This window comes from Falco punctatus, assembly GCF_963210335.1.
Source record: "Falco punctatus genome assembly, chromosome: 3".
Classification (NCBI taxonomy): Eukaryota; Metazoa; Chordata; class Aves; order Falconiformes; family Falconidae; genus Falco; species Falco punctatus.
The window spans coordinates 28286723-28310822 of record NC_137582.1 but is presented as its reverse complement, the minus strand read 5'-3'; the positions used below and the strand labels follow the sequence as shown (position 1 = coordinate 28310822).

The window sequence follows — 24100 nt, the reverse complement described above, 5'->3', positions numbered from 1 at the left end:
GCCTCTCAGTGATTTTCCATTTAAAATATGCCCAGCCTGAGAAACATTAAAAGTTTTCTTCCTACTTGCAAAGTCAGTGTGGGACACAAGGTGTGAATGTTTTTTTTCACTAAATAAAGAATTTTCTACACTATTAACATCTCCAATAATCAATATTCTGTAAGATAGACTATGCCTTCCTTTGTGTTGGTGCCATTATTTTTTACAGTGCTACACAGACTGTCCCTGCAATTGGGTGTGAATGTATTCTTGAGAACTGGTGCAATCTTTCTTTTTTTTTTTTTCCAAATGATCAAATGCCCTCACATACGGGAATTTTGCATTCAGGGATCTGACTGCTTCAGTGAACCTATAAACCAGGGCAGCAGAGCACCTTAACAAGTTTCTTATAGATAAAGTTATCCAAAGGGTGGCAGAGTGTGTCAACTGCACAGAGTAGTGTAAGAGAAATGAAAAGCTGCTGGTAATTATAAGAAGTTATTCATCCCTGGAAAGCAAACAACAAGGGAAATAGAAATAGGTTGTGTGAAATGAGTGGGGGTAATGCAAGACTTGGGAACGTAGAAGTAATAGACAGCAAACACTATTGAGCTTAGTGAAGTTCTGATATTGTTTTCGTGTCAAATACAAATTGCCCGATGTTCAAGTAATGCTAAGGGTCTTTCAAATACAGAGACATCTTCATAGATGGTTCCCCGCTGCATTTCTAACAGAGTATTAGATTGCCTTGAGCTAGTGAGTCCTGAGAGAGATTGCATTGAGCATGGAGTGGTAGCATTAACACTCACTGTCCTGACTTGCTGGCTGAAGGTGCTGAGATTTTTTAGCAACAGGGGTTTTCATCTCTGATGCACATTTTTAAAGGGACAGTCTGCTAAAGAAAAGACAGTAGGTCTGGAAACTACCTAGCTCTTTCAAAAGCTAGCCTTGGTAAACAAAGTTGTACTTGGCCCAGTCGCTAGTGGTGCTGTATTTACTCATGGAATGATTACATTATCACTGCCCCAGATATTCCCATATTATGCGATTCCATTTTAAAATACAGCAGTATGTTGTCCTCTGCAGTCACAACAGATGACCATTGTGTGCGTGTGATCGTTATGCAATCAAATACAGCACATAGAGGTTTGGGATCTTTGACATGACTTTCCCAAAGACCTTTATAGAAGCACTACCAGGGCTAGAACATGGCAGCCTCATACCACTGGCAGCTACCGTCCCCATTGCAAGGGCTGGCAGTTCTTTAATACCTTTGCATTTCCAGCTGCAAGCCAGACTTAGCCAAGACACCATGTTGGCCTAGGAGCAAGAAAGCCACATCCACTGATGTCGGATGTTATCCTTGGCCATTTTGTTCTAATCTCACAGCATTCACATTGCTCTTCCCTTGGGTGCCAGAACATTAAGAACACAACTGTTGCAATGATAGCTGGAAATACAACATAGTATTTTTAAATAATGACTCTTTTGTTGTTGCTGGATTAACAGAGTGTCAGGAGTGAAATTGAAGAAAGCCATTTGTGTTTTTACAGGAAGTAGTCATTCAAATGCAAACGGGCTTATTTATTTTGGAGGATAGTTATCAAACATCTGATCTTTTAGGAGCTTGAACTGCAAATGTATTGATATTTTTACAAATATGTACAAATATTACAAAAGTAAGAGTATTCATAACATACTTTGGTATTGGGCTGTCAAGCATAGATCAGGTTGTACCTGAAAGCTTGTCACCATGCACTGTAGTGTTTCCCTCTGTGCACATGTGTACACGTCCCCACATGCTTGCTTCTGTTGGAGAGTCTTTATAAATAACCAGTTGTGCTGAGTCTGGGGATTCCCATAGGATGCCCCTGCGGTGTTTGAAAACTGTGGACTCGGAGGTACGTCACTGAAGGCTATTTTTTCTCCAGCAATTACCTCATCCAAAAGAGAGGAAGAATTTCAAGGCCTGATTACAGACTCTCTTTTCTTAAGCTTTTTGAACGATGAACTTTCAACTGGCTCCATTGTTTCTGCTCAGTGTTGTTTTCCCTTTTCACAACAATTTCAAGATTAAAACTTAACTTCACAGACACAAAGACCTTTCTCTTCCAAGTCACACAAAAGCAGCACAGAGTGGTTCTTTCCAGGGCCTTTGAGATGTGATGAAGCGCTTTACTGGCCCAGGAAGAAATAAAGGAAACAGACCAGTTGTTGGAAGTGCACAGGGGAGTGATCTTGAAAAATCAAACACAAGCAGAAATCACCTAGCCTTTTGGTCACTTAACCGAATATCCCTGTCTCTCCTGGGAGACTAAATCCTGCATCTAGGAAAACTGATGTGGACCATCAGATTTCTCACTTTCCTACTCCACCTGGAGGACAGCTGATTTAAAGCCAGATTTCTCCTCCCACACACAAGCAGAGCAGTACCCTCCTCCTGGAAGCCCTTCTGGATGAGGGTATAATAACAGCTCGGGTGTGACAGCCAGAATCTGCTTGCTAACAGTGAGCCTGCTAAGGGTTTGTAAGGCAGCATCTCAGTCGGATCTTATGTGGAAGAAACAGGCATTCAGAGAGTACAGGCAGACACCTCTGTTGCCTCAGTAATGTGAAGGGAACTGGGGTGCGGGCTCCAGCTCTATGCTCTCGATCCCTTGTCTTCTGACTGCTGCTTGGCAGAGCAAGTCAGTGGAAGAGAGAATCTTGTGCTGCATGTGTTGAGCTGTGGAATAATATCACCATTGCTTTCCATAGACTAAGGGAACAGCACCAAAGTCAGAAACACCACTCTGTTAGCATTTTCTCTGATGTATTTGCTCAACAGCAGCAGTCCCCTTGCACATCCTTACCTTTTCCTAAAGCAACATCCTTTTCTGCTGGGACCATTGTCTAGAGGTCACCGTGGGGCTTGTGGTTCAGAGCAGGACACAGAGAAATGAGGGGAATGGTCTACACCCATGTCAAACTCTTCCTTATACTTCCTTGAGACAAAGATAATTGTGCAATAAGGAAGCAGAGGTAGGAAGTGAAGAGTCCATCTTTGTTTCACTCCCATATTTACTTCTGTGTATAAATACGCAACGTTTATGGGCAAGGTGATTTGTTAGCTCCCTTTTGTTGAACCTTGGTGCTATGTTTGGTATTTTTAAGGGAGTTCTTTTAAAAAAAGGTGAGGAAGCAAATAAAAATTAACCAGAACTGGCTGACTTTTTAACCATCTTTTAAAAGTCTTTTTTGTTATGCTAGAAGGTAGTTAGTTGCCTTGCTGTTGCCCTACAGAAGATTTTGCTGCAGCATCTGGCTAGTTGACGAAGTTCCACTGGAGGCTTTTGGACAGAGGGCTCAGTTTCAGTTTTGATAGACATAATCTGCCTGCTTGCAGTCTCATTGCTGACAGAAGTTAGTTTGCAAGAAAGATAATTAAGAACCAGAACTCTCCTGGTCAAAGGAGAATATCTTTGTCATAGATCATGCCAACTCTTTGAGAGAAGTCTTCTCTCTGATTAATACTTCGCTAATTTAAAATGGTTAGGATGATGTTGCTTCTAAAACAATACATTAATTTTACATTTTTATGGAAAGTACTTTTTAACCTTAAATTCAAAGGTGTGACTTAAGTGAAAAATGTCACCTTAAAGCAGTCAAATATTACTTTTCAGTGATACCAAGAAATTACTGATTTCTGCTAAGCACTGCAACTTGGACATGGGGTAAACAAACACGTTGGCAGATATGTTATTCAGGCAGGTGCTGGCACATGCTTTTTGGTGTGTACAGTAGTTGTGTGCTGTGCAGTTGTTGTGTATACTTGCATGCAATCATTGTCCTGCTATATTTAACTGAAATGTAGATCTTTAATCCAAAGCATGCTGAAGCCTCTGGGAACCTTTCCAGTTATTTAATGAGTTTTGGCATAGCCCATACAGTAATAAGCTGTTTTCAATGAGTGAGTGATTTGCAGGATTAGGTTCTTGGGTACTGTGGGCTGAAGTGAGTTATGATTCCGGTGGGCACAACTGTAAAATCAAGCTTACAGAGCAGCGCAGCCTCTAGCAGTGGTTTGTATTGTGACAATCCATATTTCTTTAACATCACTAGTGATACTTAGGACAGGTTTTGGCTAGTAGAAGAATTTTTTGCTCATAATTATTAATTTCCTTCCTAAGTTACACCACATTTCCTTTAATTAGGGAGGAAATTAACGTTTTCTCTACTCTTTTAAATTTAAAGGTTGGAGGAAAAGATACTTAATTTTGGGGAGTTATTACCAGAAATTATGTAGGATTAGACTTGGCAGCTGCTTTAATACACCCTATGTGTGTGTGTGTGTGCAAGTGTGCGTATGTATGTATGTATATATGCCAGGCATGCACACAGACAGGTATATATCAAAGAAGAGTTGACCTGTGGTAGCAAATAATGTTGAAATTTCAGTGTATACAAGTGGCTTGGTAAGTATGTGTCTGGGATTCAAGGTAAATGGCATTTTTATGTAGTTGCTGGGGTGTGGTGTGGGTTGAGGAAGCTTCAAAAGAGCAGTGTAAACATTTGCTGGAGACATTTGTATTGAAATAAAACAAAGGTCCTACCTTTGTATGGGATTTATAAGTTAACGGCTGGCAGGAGAAACTGTAAAACCACACTTTTTGTGTGTATGAGGGATGATGGGATTCATGTTAGTCATTTGAGAGACAAGTCATTTAACTCTTTGTTGTTACAGTCTGGAGGGATGAACCCTTCTAAAACAGAGTTTTGTAAAGACCTGTCACCCAGGCATACGTTGATTCTATGTATTGCCAGTATTCAGTAGAGAAATCACTGTAAGTTTGTGATCTTGTGCTATAATGCACTTTTCCCTCTTTTCTGTCCTTGGCTCCTTCGGAGATGATGTGAGCCAGAAATGTAAATAGTAATAAAAGGCTTATATTAGAAGTTTCATAACTGTAGATGTTTAAAGTGAAGAAGTTGAGAGACTGCGGCAGGAGTCATGTTGGCTGGATGAAATGATAAAAGGGGAAATGGATTTCTGAACCTTGCTTTCTCTTAAGGCAGGTTACTTACTGTGTTTGTGTCTTGTACATCGCTAATTATGCTGCAGTATTTAACAAACAGTCAGTAATTCACATAATAACAGCTACACTGTGGAGGAACGCCTTCCCTGAAACAGAGTGCTTTTTTTAGACATGCTTTATAACATACAGAAGAGTTGTCGTTATCTTAGGCCACTTTTGAAGCTTTCTTAGGCACCAAATGCTTCTCCAAGTAAGTTTTTCATTGCCAGTGGCATGCTTGAGCTGGAGTCTAGATGGTGCAACTCTGTCATTAGTTGCTATAATCTAAGAGATGCTGGCATTAAAAAAAAAAAAAAAAGACATCACTGTAACGGCAACCCAAATGTGTTCCTGATAGCAAAACATTGCTAAAATCCAGTTTGCACAGGGAAAAAAAAACGTTTGTAAATTAATTCAGGTACAGCCATAGTCACATCCATTAAATTAGTTCTAAGTCAAGTGTAGACAGCGCCCTGGGGAAAAAAAAGCAGTGATTTCCACTCCTGCTACTGTCATTTCTACTGAACTCTACATTTTCTAACCATGTAACTCTACTATGGAAGAGACCAGTGCAAGGAGGTTCTTAAACCTGTGTGTCTTCCAAGAGAGGCAGAGCCGGATTTCATGTTTTCATGGCTCCCCATGGAGTTGTTTTGCTCCTTGCCTCACTGAGAGTGGGAGTACCTGCATTATGTACAGGAGCTGTAAAGGAGGGAAAGATGAGGGTTGTAAAGGGCAAAGCAGGCAGTGCTTGGACAGGCAGACAAAATCACTGCTGCTCAGAGCAGGCAGCATTCCTCGGCCACTGCTCTGGGGAGGTGAAGGTTTCTGGTCAGAGCAAGGGCAGAGGCAAGGCGACTGTCCAGAAGGTTCCCCAGGTCCTGTTCACCACAGCAGCCTGCTGCACCGTGGTGTTAAAACTGCTGCAGATCTTCAGTCAAGTGGAGAAAAAAACTCCTAAAATCAACTCAAGTAGCAGAACTGATGCCCTCTTCCCCTCCTCTCTGCACTCCCCATGTTTTTCAAATCCAAAGTCAGTGTTGTGCTTTACAGGAAAGCTAATAGAAGATTGTGTGGAGACAAGATTTTCCCAAAAAATAAGTCATCTGTGCTGATTCAAATCCATCTGTATATCTGGCGAGGTGCAAATTATATGACAGAAAGTAGTACACTTTATGTGCATGAACATACAGTCATTGCTCCTCTGAGAGATCCTGATGTATTACAGTGTCAGGGCAGGATATTGAATCTTACAGCATCAATCTATTATTCATGCTGAATAATCTGTTGTTGCTGTATGGGGACTCTTGAAATGATAAAGTCTGTCTTCCCCAGCCGCTCCTACTCTACTCTGTTTCTGCAGGCAGCAGCAGAGATCACACACAGTGTATGTAGTTGATTAAGGTGGGACAAGATCTTTTTTTGCTTCTCAGCTGAGTGTGCAGCAGAGGTGGTAGATGCACAAACTGCTGGGTAGGTGCAAAGCCTGCATGTCCAACCCTCAACATTTTAACGTGCAGTTTGGAAAATCCCAGTGCAGAAGTATGGGCTAAAATATAGCAAGTCCAGATTCTGTTTGATGCCAGACCTCATTCCACTGCTCTGTGTTCACACACACTTTAAGGTACTGCCCTGACACTGTAAAGGAGTCTGAAGGCACATGGAAATTCAGGCCGTCACATTTCAAAGGCATGTGCACGGGTATCCAGGCTTACCTTTGGAGCTGGAGACCAGGTTGTAATTTGAAACAGAAATAACACTATCAGCTTCAAAATCAGTTTCACCTAGGGCCCTTCCCCTCCCTCCCTCCTCTCCCCGCAGTTAAAGTTCAACTATTTCATTTGTAAATGCAGCTCAGCGATACAATCAGGAGCAGAAATGCAGAGGGGCCATTAGCTCAGTCAGGCAAACAAGCGACTCTGGCTCCCTCGTAAAAAAAAACCCGACCGTAATGTTAACTTCTGCCATTAAAGTACCCCCCCACAGCCTTGCCGGAGCCCTTCTTTATTCTCAGCAGCATTTCTCCTAAGGATGCTGCATTCTGGTCACTCAGAACTGTGTCATTCGTGCTCTCCCTTCCCGAATGCTCCCAGACCCCAAGGGCTGTTGGCCTCTGCCCTGCCCGGCAGGTGTGCACGAGGTCCGCTTGGGATCTCTTCATGAGGTCCGCTTGGGATCTCTTCATGAGGTCCGCTTGGGATCTCTTCCCGAGTGTGCTTGTTCTGCTGGAGCAGGTTTCACATCCTCATGGTTCAGGAAATAATGTACTGATGGTTTCTCTAACCTTTTCCTTAGCTCACAGTTTTGGGGTTTGGTTGGTTGTTTTTGTTTTTTTTTTTTTAAGTGAGGAAAAGTAAAAAGTAGAATCTGGCTAATTCGTAATTGCCCCAAATTACTATGTCATGCACATATTCCTCACTGGGAGGAGTAATTGCATTTGTAATCCAGTTTCATCTCTCAAGTTTCAGGCACGCTGCCCTAACTGAATGCTATCAGTGATATTTCAGTTCACAATGCTTGCTCCGCATCAGAATAGTCCTGGGGAGACCTTTCTCCCAGGTCCTTTACAAACCCGTGGCAGATGAGACACAGCTTGTCCCATGGTACAGATGGAGATGAGAGGGCAGGAGATGACTAGTGGCTATCAACAGATGTAAGTGGGTATGGAAGGAGAGCATAAAGATGGTTTTCTGAAGTAAAGGCAGGCGGGCTGTGTGTGCGTGCTGGAAACTGAGGGCAATGTCAGGTTGCATGGATGCTACATCGCAAAGGGGACTTTTGAGAAGAGGTAGGGAATATTTTTATAAATGTTCGAGAAACTCCTTCCCAGTTTGAAAGACAGGGTGAAATGCATTTTTGAAATTGAACTAAGATGGTGAAGGGAAGATCTGGGGTATCTCTTGATGGGGTGGAATGAAGGGGTACTGCTGGTGAGAATGTGAAAAGAATTTGTAAAATAAAAAAGAGTAGGACTTGTCTTTGGCCACACTGAATTTAAATTGTGAGCTGTCAGAAGAATGAGCCAGACCAAAAGACAACTGGAAAGGACAATGCAAGATGATCTTGCTATGCCTATATTAACAAATAATGTGAACATACAGAGCAGGTTTGTAGTGTGAAACAAGTCAGGACTAAAGACCTGACACCCACGAGGCACATTTTAGGTTTTATCTCAGATTATCTTTAGTCAGCTCCCATGGACGGAGCAACCATTAGCAGCTGTAGTATGTGAGTTGTGCCCCTAGGATACATCTTCTGGTCTGGCTTTTCCAAAAATAATCCACCTCATGCACTCCGAGCTCTCTGGTGTGAACCAAAGCACGGTAAGTTGGGACAATCCAACGATTCACCTCAAATGTGAGCTCCTGAGCCAAACTGAAGCACCAATACATGCTTTAAAAACTTGTCCTTCTTCCCAGTGTGGGCCGCATCTTTGCTGGACTTAGGATAGAAGTGGAGAATAAATGTATAAATTCCCAGAGTGTATGGAATGTACAAATGTATAAATTTCCACCTGAAACACAAACTTTTTACTTTTTTTTTCACGGTGGGTGAGTGGGCATCTGCTTTTATTTTCCCATTTGTGGTCATGTATTTCTGGAAGCTTAATAGTTTTTTGCACCACATTTTTAAAGTAATCTCTCTGGCACACAGATTTTCATCACAGTGAATTGCTTGAGCACAGACTTCTCCTCACAAAAAGGAGTGAAAGGGCTTCCTTTGATGATTCAGATTGATACCTACAGCTACAACAACCGCAGCAACAAACCCATCCACCGAGCCTACTGCCAGATCAAGGTTTTTTGTGACAAGGTAAGTGGAAAGCATAGTTACCATGGATAGAGTAGTAACCTTGTTAGACAGTTTATTATTGGTGTATTTTAGACCTAATTAAGTGTTTTTTCTTTCCCTAAAAATTGTATTTTGTGGTAGAATTTGGACCAGCTATATCATATATTAACAGATTATCGTGTAATTATTTTACTGCTTTGCAGCCTTTTTTGGCCTTGATTCCTTAGCTTGTGAGCAGTAGTTGGACTGCTTAAGGACAGCATGTTAGAGATCATGATACAGGAATATCAAAAAAGTCATAGAAATTACAAACATGAAGATCCCTACTTGGAAGGTCAGTGCTGACCATAGGCTCATGCAAGTGCCAATCTGATGATGTTATCCCTTCTGGCTTTAACAGCCAGGATGGGGTAATGTGTGAGCTTTGTGGAGAGGTCTCTGGCAGAGAAATGCACCTTTCAGTAAAGGCCTGCTAAGCTCTCTTACGATACAGTAGAAAACACCGAGTCCTAACAATACAGCTGATAGTTTTTCCCTCCCCGCTTGATTCCAAACGGTGCTTTTGGAAACTTCAGTGAGATTTTTATGTTGCTTGGATTTTCTTGTTAAAAGTAAACTGCAAAAATATGTTAGCCATTTTCATTTTGTAGTTCAGTAACTTTTTTTTTTTTTGGTGTTCATTCCCTCTTTTGCAAAATGTTGTTCTTTTACAAAGCGTTTCCCTACTCCTTTGTGGTAACTGGTAAGATTTTTCACCACCAAAACATAGATCATGTCTTAATGAGTCTGACAGTGTCATGGTCAGCTGTATATATTACCCAGTGGAAAGAGTTGCTCAGAAATGTTGTGTCAGTGATGATTCTTAGATGTGAGCATGACCATGTTTGAGTTGTGCTTAACACCTGACAGCCAATGACTTTGTCCCAGCTGGGAAAGATCTTCCGGGGGGGAGCTGATGACTGGATTCTAGTCAAGGTTCAGGGATTCAGGAGCCTACATCTATTTAAGTGACTCGGAAATTTATCCAAATTAGTCTTGCAGTCTTACAGGTGGTAATAGAAAGGCAAAAGGCCATGCCCCAGGCAATGCGTAGCATTAACTTTTTAATGGAAAGGGTAAGAGTTCAACTGTTCCAGGTCTCCATGCTGCTGCTCCTTCCTCTTTTTCAGTTTGTTCCCTTGTTGCTGTCTTGACAACAGGATCTTGAGGGCTAATAAGTCAGTTGTGTTAGTGGAGCAAAAACTTTGAAAGTAATGAATGTAAATGTATGCACTGAGGTCTTCTTGCAGTCAAAATGTTAGGCTTTTAACGGTAACTTTGAATGTCAAATATTTAGAGATTTCAAGCTACAGCTGGATGTTAAAAGCTCATTAAATATCAAAGTACAAGTCGTGTTCATCTACCTAGTTTTGAAAAGCAATTAGAAAAAAGGAAAAAAAGGAAGGAAATTCAGAGCACAAAGTCATCAAGGGTGACCTGTAGACAAAACTGGTGGATATTTTGAATAATACATGTTCATTGCATCTATTGGCTTAATTGGTACTTCAAATATCCAGACTAGAAAGCAGGAAATGAATGCTGAATCTTTTAATCAAAACTGTCTCAAAGTAGAAGAAAAGATCACAGGGATAGTTAAAGCATTATGCACTTCAAAACTATATTGAAAATGGCAGCTGGAGGGCTCAAGGGTATCAATAATGGGATATGTATCTGTATAATATAAATGTATATCTACATACACGTACACAGAGCTTTTTAACTTAATTCAGGGCTGAAAATTACTTGAATGAATGAAAATTATTGAGGTCAATTCACATGACAGTTTGTGCTAATTAGCACTTGGAAAGAGACAGAGGCCTGCTTGCCCCTTGCTTAGCACTGCTGCATCTTTACCAGCATCTGTTTGTCATGGTTCTTTTGTAAGTAAATAAATGGTTGGAGATTTTCCACTTGCTGGTGGCACTGGGAGAATGCATTGCACTCAGAGGCAGGTAACTGGTGAGGCTGCGTACCCACATCTTTCCAAGATGCCAGAAGAACACTCTGGTGCTGGTTGAGGTGGTGCTAGATGGAGGGTCCTGGCTCAGTTTCTCTTCACGACTCGCACTGGTGACAAAGACAGGGTTTGCTGCCCATGTGGGAAAGACCATGAAGCTGAGACAGTTAATTGCCCACGTCTTTGTCATGTTCAATTAAAGATGTGTTATGGGGTCGTTTTAAAAAAACAGCAAGCCTATTATATTTGTAACACCTTTTAAAAGTGTACCGTTATGTCCCAGCCTGACAACCCCAAAGAGAAGCTGATGAGAAAAGTGTCTGAAGTGTCTGATTTATTACAATTGTCTGGATCAGGAGAACTGCAAAGTGAATTCCTCCTGCCTAAGTACTGAAATGTATCTTCGTTTGAAATGTGGAAGAAAAAGTGTTTCTGTGCCTGACAGTGTTCTTACAAACATTTTTTTCTGCAGTGATTGTGCCTTTTTAGCCGATATCAACTTAGATAAATCACAGGTAGATGTGTCCAGTTTTTAAGAAAAACATTTGCCGATAAATTAGTGTCCTCTAGCTGAAACACAGTATAGCTGCTGTGGAAATAGTATCCCTGAAGAACTAAAACTGCTTTTAGCTAAGTTGTATATATTATATATATTTTAGTATTTACTCAGGCAGTTGCTTCAATTTAGTATTAATTTACATATAAACTAGAGAGGAACACCAGCTCAGATCCAGTGTGTGCTTTGTGACATAAATGTATGGGGATAAAGGCTGCAAAGGTTGTAATTGTGTGCTTGCTCCCTGTTCTTTCTCCAATCTTTTGTCCATGTGTATTTTCCAGTAGGTAATCTTCAAAGCAACTGTTAAAGTGCACATCTTGTTTTCTCAGTGCTAATTCTCTCTGCCCTTGCAGTCTTTTTTATCATGTGCAGATCACTGATGCTGCATTATGATAAGAGAATATAATTTTTATTCCTTAAGTAGGTTGTCAGGGAAACTTGCCACCAGGCCTATTTATATTTATATATTGCAAGATGCTTTAGCCACTGAGTGTGAAGGAACTGGGGATTCAGAGATATTTTAATTTTCTATATGTGATTAGCTTTGCTGAAAAGAAGCAGAAGCATTTGACTTGGCAGATACCATAACATTGCTCCAAAATCAAACAAATCAATCCAGTTCTCTTTACTCTGAAAAACTTCATGTTGTTTGGAATACATGCAGTTCCTGCCTTCTTGTCTTCAGTATGGATCATCATAGAGAAAATAGATTATCATAGGGTATTGAGCAACTCTAATTACCTATTAATCTTCAGCTTTAGATAGAAGGCGGCTGAAGTCTATGGGCCTGTCCTGCCCTATGTGGAACGCTTCAGCCTTGAGCTAGAAACAGGTGTGCACATGAGCTGCATAACGGTGAAGGGAGTGGTCCTTACAATAGTAAGGGTTTTGCTAGGTTGGAGCTGGAATGCAAGACATAAGATTAAATGAGTTGAAGACATGGAAAAAAAATATTTTGGATCAGCTGAAATTCATGGGCTGTGTTTTGCTAATCGTTAGTAGCAGAAGTACTTGTTGCATTTATACAAAGTACGGACATCAATGAAAAAATGAAAAACTCATTAAATTATTTGAAGGGTCAGAGCCTAATTTATAGTCCCCTATGAGAGGCTTATTTCTTCTTCTGCCTAAGGAGATATGCAAACTCTGATTGATTAGGTATGCATCAGATGGCTCAGCTGTGAAAACTGTCTGACAGAAATGCTCTGGTATGCAAAAAATTATTATGGTCCTACAACAATGACATACATCATGTAGGCTTGGCTGGCCCCTGCACTGTGCCACGTGGGATGTTCCTAGCTCAGAAGGGCTGGTAGGTAATTTTGTGGGTATTGCGGCTGCTGATTGTAAAGTGGCTGTGGCACAAATAAGCACTGGTGGGTGGGAATGGCTGCCCTGCTCAGAGATTCCCTGCATCCCAGAGGACTTTGGGGTGTCTTGCCTTGAATGAATGAAGACAAAGCTGTGAAGCTTTACCAAGAAAAATCAGTAAAACATACATTCTTTATTGCGTGTTAAAGGCTGACTCCTCCTCAGTTTCTGCTTTCCCAAGAGGAAGCTCATGCTTGCTGCTGTGCATGAAATTACTTTCATGGTTCATCCTGCTACCGGCAAGCAGCAGAGCGGCAGCAGCCAGCAGTAGGTAGGGCTGTGGCTGCCTGGCAGAGCTACTTTGTGCAGCACAGGGCTCTTAGGGATGTGCCTTCTGCAGGACAGTGGCCGTGAGCTGTATTTTTGCTCCTTTCTGCCAAAGGCCTTTAAAGATACAAATGTAGAACTAGAAACAATTTTGATAAGGGCGTGACTCTGAATCCCTTGGCTTCTGTGGTTGAGGTCAGTGACAACTGGATTGGGACCTGGGTCTGGAAGCAATGTTTCTGTTAAACACCTTCAGGTTTTTTAGAGAGCTGGTTCTTCCTCCACCTCTTTCAACCTCTGGAAGTCTATTGATGGGTTACAGCCAGGAGTACATCTTTCTTTGTATTCTTTTCAAGCTTGGTTCATTGGCTCATGTGTGAATTTTGCCATCTTGAATGGATATTTTTGACTTTCCTTACCTCCCTCCCCCCTTTCTTTTAAAGGCACTTCTAATTTTAATTTGGAAAAATGTTTAATTTTGCATGCTGACTGTCTGGGAGCATATGGAACTTTAATACCCATCACAACATGACTATTCATATTTATAAAGTAAATTAGGAGAACTTCAAAGGAGGTGTTGCTGCTTTTTATGTCAATAACAAGTTTTATTTTCTAAACTTGTTGAGAGTGTATTTACATAACAGAAGCCTGTAACTTCCCAGGAGTTCCTGGGGCCTAATAGGGCAGTGCTACATCGCTTTCCAGTTTCTGGAGGGCTTCTGCCTGTTTGAAATGCCTGTATTTGTCTGTAAGACCCCTTGCACTGTTGGCAAACTGTCAGCGTAGCCTTCTTGCACTGGCAAATCTCAAAGGCCTCTACAAAGCTGGCCACAGTGGAGCAATGCCACCCCCAGACGAGGTGGGTGGAGGAGAGTTTAGAGAAAAGCTTCGTACAGACATGATCTAAGACAACAGCAATCCTGCAGGTGTTTTACGTCAGTACATATGCAAAGTATTTGGCCTGGGCACTCCATCCATCGCAAAGGCACTGGGCTTAGGATGCTCTTTGTGCAAGCGGTGGTGGCAACAGCCCTGCTACAGACTGCGCACTGCCTGAGCCGTCCATCCTGTCTCCTCCAAACCAGCATGTGGATGTGTTCCTCTTGCTGTCTCCTGTCCTGGGGGCTGCTGGATGTGCCAGCATGAGTTTCAGGCATGCATGGGTGATCATTCCAAAGTTGGCACATTCCTAACAATCTGGACAGATTTACCTGTTAGGGGATAACCAGTCTCTGTTCAGCATTACTGATGTGTCCATCACTGCAGTTCAGGCATCGGAGGGTGCAATGCTCACAGTGCTTGCTTTTTGGATGATATCTGTGGGTTGTCTTTTTTGCATCAGGGAGCAGAAAGGAAAATCCGAGATGAAGAGAGGAAGCAGAACAGAAAGAAAGGCAAAGGCCAGGCATCCCAAGCCTCGTGTAATAACTGTAAGTAAGACAGGCCTATCTGGTTTGGGGCTAAGTCACACTTAAGATGCCTCCTCTCAAAACCATGTTGCTTTGTGATCCTCCTAGCAGCTGAAGGGAAGTTAAGTGCACTCCCCCTGCAAAAAAAGAGCGATATCACCTTCTTCAAAACAATGGCTGACCTGGATTCCCAGCCGGTTCTCTTCATACCGGATGTTCACTTTGGAAACTTACAAAGGACTGGACAGGTAGGACATGATAATGAGACAAGCTGGTGCCCACCTGCCCTCTGACTGCCTGTGCTGCGAGGCAGGTCTTGGGAAAATAAATCACTGTTCCTGGAGTTGTTTGTTTCAGCTCTCATTTTGGTAAACGCAGCTCTTGGTGAGTCATTTAAAAAAACGCCTTTCAAGAGACAAGTGCCTTACCGAGTTCTGGGTGTGAAGAAGGAGTTTATGCTTCATTAACGTCTAACTAATTTGTGTTTGTTATGGTTTTGCCATTCTTTTGCTAGGAAGAAAGAGTGGAACAAATAGTAAAAAAATTTTGAAATGGGAAGGTTGGTTTATGGCTGAAAGAATCTGGTTTTGAATGCGCTATTTGGCTTGATGAAATGAAGTGCCACCTTGTGGTAGCAGAGATCCCCCTCCCTGTGAAAAATGAAAACGAAGACCAAGCTCTTACACGTGGAAGGTCAGGAGTAGGCTCTCTAGACACCACTGCCCATTTTCTGTTGGCATCACCTAGAGATCTGGAAATTCGTTGGAAGAAAATTTTTTCACTCTATAAAGTAAAAATCTATCATGCTAATGTTAGTATTCAATATTGGAAATCATAACTGCTAGTAAATGTGAGGAATTCTTTGCTCTTTTTTAAGACATACTTTATTGCTTGCTGGGAAATCGCAAACCTGAATTGGAGGGTTAGCTGTGACAGTTTCTGGAATATAAATCTGTTATTTATTAACATCTCAGGGAGCAGAATGAAAACTTTATGTATGTCTTTATAAAGACAAATAGTAAATGGGGAAATTTTTTATGCACCTTGCTGCAAAATATTAAAATAATGAAGATTAAGTGACACTAAGTGTTGGAACTGTCATTTATTTTAAAGCAGTGAGAATTGTGGTAGAGCAAAGCACAAAGAGCACAGACATTGCAATCGCAGCTGTCACTGACTTACTCTCCAAAACTGGAAAGACACCCACTCACATATCAATGCTGGGTACCTTCTGTCCTCATGGCTTTCAAAACCAGAATGTGGATTTGTCTCAAAACAGGAGAAGGTGGAAGCATTCCTTAGTATGTGTAATGCTATAAGTAATTTTCTAAACTAACTGGAAGATACCCCAGTTTGCTAGCTCATAGGCAACGTTCAGCCCTGTCCTTTGCTGCTTTATAGGTTGCAGTATTGGCATTCTTGCTATCCTAAACTTTCCAATTGTTTTGTGAATTACTTAATATAAGAATTATTTATTATGACAAGAATTTATTATTTTTGAATGTTTCATTAGGAAAGTGAAGGACACTTTCAAGTCCTGGTCATAGAATGAGTTACAGACCTCAGCTTTGCACACACAGAGCTCTGAGGTGTTTTCATTGTACAGGTTCAGAAGTGAAGGCTCTCAGCGAGAGCTGAGTGTGCTCTGAGTCTTGCCAGCACAAGTGCTGGAAACCTGCCTGAGATGCCTTGCTCTGCCCCAGCAGACCACAGGGCTCTGGTGCCCTGCCTTCGCCCCACGCTTGCACAGTAACTCAGCAGCTGCGGTGATGGTACACTTGTTGGTGCTGACCTGCAGTGCAGGCACATCATGAGGAATTTGGCTGACTGTCCTGTAAAGCCTTTGACAACAGACTGTGATTTTATATCTCTGCTGCTACTGTCAGCCATGCTTGCTGCTGTTGTAAATTTGGTCCCAGTGATGTGGGCTGTACTGACTTACACAAAACAATGGTCCGGGCTTGAGTTTCTGCCCACAGCCTGTGCAAAAAAGTTCACCTGTACTAGTAGTATTTGTATTTCCATTAGGCCTGTAGTTTAACGCTGGTCTTGATAGTTTGGTTAGATTTTCAGGCAGTATTAAGTACATACAAAAGCTTGTGAGTGTTGTGTCTTAAATCGTATTAGGGGTAATTTAGTCTAGTAGTGATCTGATTTAGAGGATTATAAAATAATCGGGGAAAATTATGTAAACTGGGGGAGAGGGCAGTGTCTGCCAAAATGCTTTGATACATTTCTACTAGGTGGTATTCAACAGCAGTTTTTCTAAGCCACACCTTTTCCAGATCACAATTAGAACTAGAGATGTTTGTGTTTTATAGAAGGTGAAGGATTCTTAACATATGAAAAACTGCAAACCACTTGTTGTCTCTTTTCCCTTTTGAAGTTATTCTGTTAAGCAGGTGTCTGAGTTTTGGGAATAATTCATCTTTTTCCACCCTTCTAGGTTTACTATAATACAGATGATGAGAGAGAAGGGTAAGACATTTATTGTTTCACAAGCTTTGTAGTTAGCAGTTCAAATTTATAGAAAGCAGGCGCAAAACACGGAATCAGATAAACTGATCCCCTTTTCCCCCCTTCCCTCGTGTTCTCCCATGGTTAACAGTAGCGTTATGTGTATATAATATGTGGAACTGGTAGAGGGAGGTTTATTTTAGGGTAACTTTCTTTTCCTTCACATGAATTGGCTACTTTTCCTATCTGTTTTTTATTACATTTTCAAGCAAAACAGTTCAAAGAGCCATAAGGTTCGATACAGGGACAGGACCACATATTTGATAATAAAGTGCCTTTTATACATAGAAGAGTTCTCAAATAATTTAAAAAACAGGATTTTTTTAATGAAGCACTGAACTTCACTGCATGCCTGAAAGCTGTTCAGCAGTGCATGTGTGGATGTGATGAATACAGGGACTGCAGAGAGAATGCCAAAGCACCAGAAATGCAGAAAGAGGATGGGAGATCCTGGGAAGGGGGAAGGTTGGAAATGGGAGCACCCCTGTCTCGCTTTGGAGGGATTGGAAGAATTGCAGAATGTCCCTAGAAGATTTAGAGATGTCCTGAAATAAGGACTTAAATATGCGTGGCTGAAGTTCAGCCAGTACTAACTGCAACGTGTGCAAGCCCCATACTTGTGTATGTTGCTTGAATCCCAAGTGAGCACCCTCAGATCTGAGGCTTCGGCGTAAGACAACAGCACTCATGTAAGCCTGCAAAAAGTGGCCAGTGGTAGGGAATGGCTGGGTACCTGCAGCTAACATTGACTTGAAAACATGAGGCCCTTTTTGTTTCTTTTATGAAGCTAATGTTCTTCATAAGGCTCACAGTGGAATTTGAGAAGCGAAGGGGTTTATTGCACCAAACACATTGGCTTCAGTCCTCCAAGACTGAAAGGAGTCACGAGTCCTGCCAGAGCTACACCGAGGGGGGAGGTAGCCCTAGTGCCTTCAGCCCTTGGCTTCTCCAGCGAAGCGTGCTGCAGCTTTGGGCTGGATTTGGCCCAACGTGCTACTCCTTTTGAGCTTGCTGACTTGTACGGTCTCTGATTTTAGAAATATTGCCCGTGTTTCCTGAGGCTGTCTCCATGACCCCAAAGAGGAGGTGAATCAATGTGTAAAAGTGGGTTCAGCTCCTTATTTAGCTGTTTCTTCCAACCCAACCCCCTTTCCTCAATATTTAAACAGTTAAAGGCCTTTGGGGTTTTCAAAATAGTATGTAACGTTGGAGCTATTTTCCTGTCACCTGTCCCAGCCAGTCAGTCTGGGCAATTTGAGAGGCCTGGAGAGTTCAGATAAGCATCAAAAGCTAAATCCTTGCAGTTTCTGGTCTGTGATACTTGAGTAGATAGTGGGGTTTTTGCCAAAGTGAGTCATGACTGCTGCTGTTGTCTCCTCTCCTGCTGCGAGCCCAGTTTTACTGTGACACAGTCCCTGTTGTGTGTTTTCTAGTAGCAGTGTCCTGGTCAAAAGGATGTTCCGGCCTGTGGAGGAGGAGTTTGGTCCATCTCCTTTGAAACAAATGAAAGAAGAAGGCCTAAAAAGAGGTAACAGTCAATTCTTAGCAGTTAAAAATAATACTGTGGGACTTGTGCCCTCAAGCTGGGAAGGGCTGGTGTGGCTTGGACCGAGTCCGTTGTTCGATGCTACTGCAAACACGGGGTGGATGGGAGAAGAGATCATTACACTGGCGCGTATACAAGGAGGCATTTTAACAAATGCTAGTAATGACTTAAGAGCAGAAAAGGGAAAAAAAAAAAGGACAAAAAAGAGAACTATGCTGTCTCAAGAAGGGATCAGGACATAAGTGTATATAAAATGTAAAAAAAGCTAGAAAGTTTCTTGATCCTTGGCCAGGCTACATAGTTCATAAATGTTCCAGTAGCAAATCTGTGGTTGTCTATTTTTAGCTTTTGCTCATCTTTTCTGTTCTGGCTGGGATCACAAGCAAGTATGCAAGATGCACTGGGTCAAATACAGAGACTTAAACAGGCAAGCTCTTCCTGACTGCAGACTTAGATTAGCCTGAATAAAATCTCAGCAATCTCCTAACCAATTAAAAATATAAGGCGTGAAGAGACATCTTTCAGCAGACCTGAATTGTTTAGGAGCTTGTTTCCCTTAATTGTTTTTACTGCCCTGGGTGAATATTATTACAGTTGCGTTTTGTGTGCTGTACCAACTCCTGTTTTCCAGTCTGCTACAGTGAAACTCAAGTTGAATGGCATTGAAGCAATGGTTTAGGTAGAGCTGTTAAACTTTGCACTGAAGGTAAGGATGAACAGATGGTGGTTTTGTCCACAAAATCTGCTTTGTGTACAGTCACTTCCAGTGCAGTGCTGTAGGCGATAACTTCCTACACTGCCACAGTTAGACACCTTGCAGAATATTTGCCATTCTTTCAGTCACATGAGTTTTATCATGTAAGTTTATTGGAGACTCCAGGGGTTTGACCAACTTACATAACTCAAACTTACAAATATTTAGAGGTTCACTGATCAGTTTGTTACAGAACAAAGCACCAAGGTACAGAAGTGAGCTCAATTGTTCTTAGCTGCACCATTTGTAAGATTCATTTGGGCTTTATAGAAACAACTTCCCATGAGCCTCCATTTGCGAAGTTTCTCTGTTGGGTAGGATGGTGTGCTTGAGCCAGGGGAAGCATAAAGATTACAGGATGGAGACTGATACCTTCCTGGAATAAATGTGAACATATTCTTCTTTTATGTAAATCTTCAGTTAATTATGTGAGGTTAGCAGTGACCACAGACTTGCATCTGGTTGACTGAAGGCTTTGACCAAATTCACATTATCAAGGGCTCCATCAAGCAGAAGGGGACAGCCACAAGAGCTACATAAAGAACTGTCATTTCCTGCAATTTCACCTGGGTTTTCCAGCTGGAAGCCTGGAGAGTTGTCTGCAAGGAGGTATTGGTTTGCTTTGATTATTCCTGTCCTTTGCTGTGGTAAGTTATTTTAATATCATCAAGGACTCACAACCATTTCAAGGGGAAGATTTGAAAGAAAAAAAATGTTTCTCAACTGGTGGCAAAACTATGTTAAGTAATTAAATCCAGGAGAAGCACGGAACCAGAGAAGCTGGAGGATGCTCTCTTCACATCCCCTTCCTGTTCAGTGTTTCTTGCAGCTTGGACTTACGCTGGCTGGAGGCCAAGTCTTTTCCAGCGTGGCCTTTGCACTGGTGAACTTCCTGCCATCAGGAACCCTGCATCTGGGACTGTGCTGATGGAGTGCAGCTCAGCTGAATCTGCTTATTTGACAGTACTGTCTTTGCCACGGGAGCCACTGCGTATGAAAATGTTCTGCTGTTTTTCCTCGGTTTAGCCATACTAGAAGCTTTTTTTTCCTCCCAGGTTTATTTGGTATAGTAGAATCAATAATGCCTAGAGAGCAGGTATAGATGGGGCACTGGTGTAATGTCTGAGAGAGAACAGGTCTGATATGTGAAAGTATGCATTAAAAGCAATGGAATCCCAAGGTGGTTCACTATCAGAGTAGTGCAGGTAAGCAGCACCCAGTGAGGGGTCCAAGTCCAGCTGAAGAACTGGAGTGGTGGCGTGTGGCCTCACCTCTGCCTGATGGAGCTAACTGTAATATTGTCAGGTGGATGCAAAAGTATTAAGGGGCAACCTTCAAGAGAACAGTTCTAAAGGGGTTTGCAGAGCATCGGTAAAACAAGGTTCATATTCTCACACAGGTAGCTGTGTCTTTGTGGAGTATTCTTTCATCTCCTTGACCTCTAAGCAAGGTACAAGTACCCAGCACAGAAATGTAAAGTACATTAAGCTGTATCAAGTGTGCAGTGCAGCTAGTTACTTGGCTAGACTTGTGGCCTTTTCCTGTTTTGACTTCTCAGTAAGAGTTTTCAAATCACTTTCCCTTTCAGATTTCTTAGAGAGTTTTCCATTAATTATAAAAACCGCAGCTGTGTTACAGATCAGGGAGATTTCCAGTCCTGTAGTTCTCAGCTTGAAGAAAGTAATATTTTTGTCTAGCTTTGTCTCTCAGGAAAGTCATGTTAAACTACCCTGAAACATTTTGGATTCATAACAGTCAGGGTTTTGTGATCCATCCCTGTGGAGGACAGCTTTCACTCTGTCACTTAGAGAATCTGTGCCTGGGCAATTAGTGAAACTTCAAATGTAGGAAAGAAAAGCCAGGTCACAGCTACTAGCCTGCTTTCCTTGACTAAAATGTGCCACATCTCTATCAAGGCACCACTTTACAAAGACTGAAGTCGTTGCTCATAGAGTGTCAGTCAGAGCATCGGTAATGCCTGGGCTCAGACCTTTGTAGTGGCCCAAGTCTTGCTGTCCCATCCTGACCTTATTTTCATTTTTGCCACATGTCTGTTACTTGTCTTCTGCCTTGGCAGGTTTGCCAGTGGAAAGCCAAGCTGTTAATGCTTTCAAAAGAAGTATCTAACATTGTTCTGCGTTCACACTTAAATCCTCAGTTAAGTGGCCTGGCTTCCAAAAATCTCCCAGGTGCAACAACCTCCCTTGCCTTCAACAAGGGCTAGATTGCCACTCTGCAATTTTGTAAATCAGGGCTGTTTCTTAAATAATTAAAGATAAATTTATCACCCCCCTCTTTTGTAATTCTTTGCAACGTCTATTAGGGGCTACAGTTGGTTTCAGTGCTTGTAAGAAGGTTAAGAACTGAGGCCTGTTAGTGCAAATCTGAATTTATCTTTTAACTTCCAGATAAAAGTTGCCTGGTACAAGATTCCACCCCCTCCCAAAATACTGCAGTCGGTACTGTTAAAGTGAGCTCGTCTTGATGCCATGAGCATGGTGACAGTAGGATCGGAGGGCATAAGTACGAGTTGTGTCACATCATCGGTCACGGCTTGGCGTTCAGTGGCAGTGCTGCTGAGCCCAATGCAGAATTCGCAGCCCCTTTGCCTCCGCCCTGGCTGTGCCTCCTGCTGCGGGCCAGCTGGCCGCCTCTCCGCGGTTATGCAAGCACGAGGGCTTGTGGGGCTGCATTGTACGCTGAAGCAGGGACCTGATCTGTCTGAAGAACGACTCAGAAAAAAAGGGTTGTTTTTTCACTCACATCTGCTGTTTGAGAGAGTTCATCATCCAGGACAATTCATTGAGACAGGCCGGAGTAACAGAGCATTAAGGGCAGGGGTGAGACAGGGGCTTCTTAAAGCATCACTGTCACCAGAAGTCAGTGCCCTTGTGAATCAAAAGCTGGGATTGTCACACCTATTGGGGGAAAGAAAAAACCAGCAAACCCCCATATGTTTACTAATCCTGGCCTTCTGTGTGTATAATAGTGATTCAAGTTCCCCGTTATCCTTGTAACGGATCCTTCATTCAGCATAACGTTGCCTGATGTGCCAAGCACAACGGAGAGATTTAAAGCTCAGCACTCGGATTGTATAGTGCCCCCAACTTTAACCTTGGACCAAGTGATTTTTTTGCTCCTTTCAGATACGTTTGTAATCTGAAATACATTTCAAATACGTTTGTATTTGAAATCTGAAATACTTTCAAATACGTTTGTTAAGGCTGGCAGAGTTCCAGGTGTTTGAAAAGCCAGGAGTTACAGGACAGCCCTTTAGTCACAAGAAAAGAATTACTGAATTAATAGAAGTGTTAGTACAGGCAAAATAAGCACTTTGAACGAGTGCTTGCCCCATGCAAGTAAACATATTGGACCCACTGAAATTTAACTACTGATGTGGATTTTTTTTGTTCTCTTATATTCTAACAGTTATTGAGGTTGTGACTCAAAGTTATCTCAGCTTCTGAGTCCTTTAAAAGGACACTTTCAGGCAGGTCCCAAAGAATTACCAGAATGTAGGTGAAAAGAATGTGACTGCATGCTTGTGGTAGCAGATTTGTGACTCATACTTCTGAATTAAAAAAAAGACCACCATTGTCCAGTGTGTCTGGTTTGTAGACCAAGACAGGGGACTGATCTGCCTATGTTTCAAATCTTTTTTCAATCATTTCAAAACCTGGGCAAAGAAGCTACAATTCTCTGCAAATAGGCCTGAGTACCCTACTACAGTCTTGACCTGAGAATTAGCTTCCAAGTAATTGCTTCTGTACGAAAACCAGAACTGTTGGTTCAAGTTGGTTGCAAGTCATTTATTGAACTACTGGTGAAGATATCTTTTGGACCACAGGAATTAGCAGTTTCAAAAGATACCGATACCTTTTTCTGTCTCCCCCACCCCCCCCCCCAAAAAAAAAAAAAAAAAAAAAAGATAATTACTGATGTAGTTTGTCACACAGACACAAAGTACCTAACACTGTGTGTGTCTTTGTACCTAACGTGCAGCACTGCTATTTGAAAGGGCAGTTTATTTAGGGAACCAGATTAATTGTGGAACATCTTATTTAACCTGCAACTTCGATAAAAGCCATGTGAGATTACGCCTAAAACACTTCTTTAGTGTTTGTGTTTGTTTGCTTTGTAGCTGTCTGCTTTGCTTTTGCCATGTAACAGCAAGTTTTCTCCTTTAACCTGTACAAGTCAGAGAGGGGAGAACAAGAGCTAGAGAGGGCAGGGCACTGCACCTGTGAACCACTAAGACCTGGCAGGACATCTGAGGGGGTAAGGAGGAGACTTTCAGGAGCACAAATGGCATTTGTGTACCTGAGCAGGAGCGGGCTCACAGGTAAATGCTGCCTACCAGCTGTGCTTATGAATGTCTCCCCTGTAAAGTCTCGAATGACTTTGGACTTGTTCTTTCCAGTGTTTATTTTCAGACTGGCCAGGCCCATTTGCAGTCATCCATGTGGTAATGTCAGAAGGAGCTATTCCTTTTCCTTGTCATTGATTTTAAAGGCTCAGCTAAAGGCAAACCAGACTTGCCTTTTCTAAATGTCCTTTCCCAGTCTTTTGGATGAAGCCTGGAGAGGTGCAAGCTGAGACACAGGGTTAGGAAGACCTAGCTTTGTGTTTTGTCCTGTGACCCAGGAACAGGGCCCCAGTGCTTTTTAGCTTCTCTTATTTCAGTAAATGAAGGTTTAAGTTCTGGAAGATACAGATTCCTCACATTAAATTTGCTGAATTTTCTTTGTGGGTTTTCAAAGCAACTATGATGTGTCTTCCATGTTTAGATCACTGATGATATCAAGAGTACATATTTTTTTAAGTGCAAACCATCTTCAGCACTTCATTTTATCTGT

At 42.0% G+C, this 24100-nt stretch overlaps 1 protein-coding gene across 4 annotated transcripts in view; it reads left to right on the top strand.

Moving 5' to 3' along the window:
- Positions 1–24100, top strand: part of GRHL2 (grainyhead like transcription factor 2) — a 74311-nt gene that overhangs the window by 34463 nt on the left and 15748 nt on the right. For 2 of the 4 annotated variants that reach the window (XM_080378051.1, XM_080378049.1), the window contains exons 9-13: positions 8688–8846; positions 14361–14448; positions 14539–14675; positions 16874–16905; positions 18378–18472. In XM_080378051.1, the coding sequence (XP_080234177.1) occupies positions 8688–8846; positions 14361–14448; positions 14539–14675; positions 16874–16905; positions 18378–18472 (511 nt within the window). Of the gene's footprint in view, positions 1–8687; positions 8847–14360; positions 14449–14535; positions 14676–16873; positions 16906–18377; positions 18473–24100 lie in introns of all 4 variants that reach the window. The other 2 variants (XM_080378050.1, XM_080378052.1) reach the window with 1 other exon arrangement.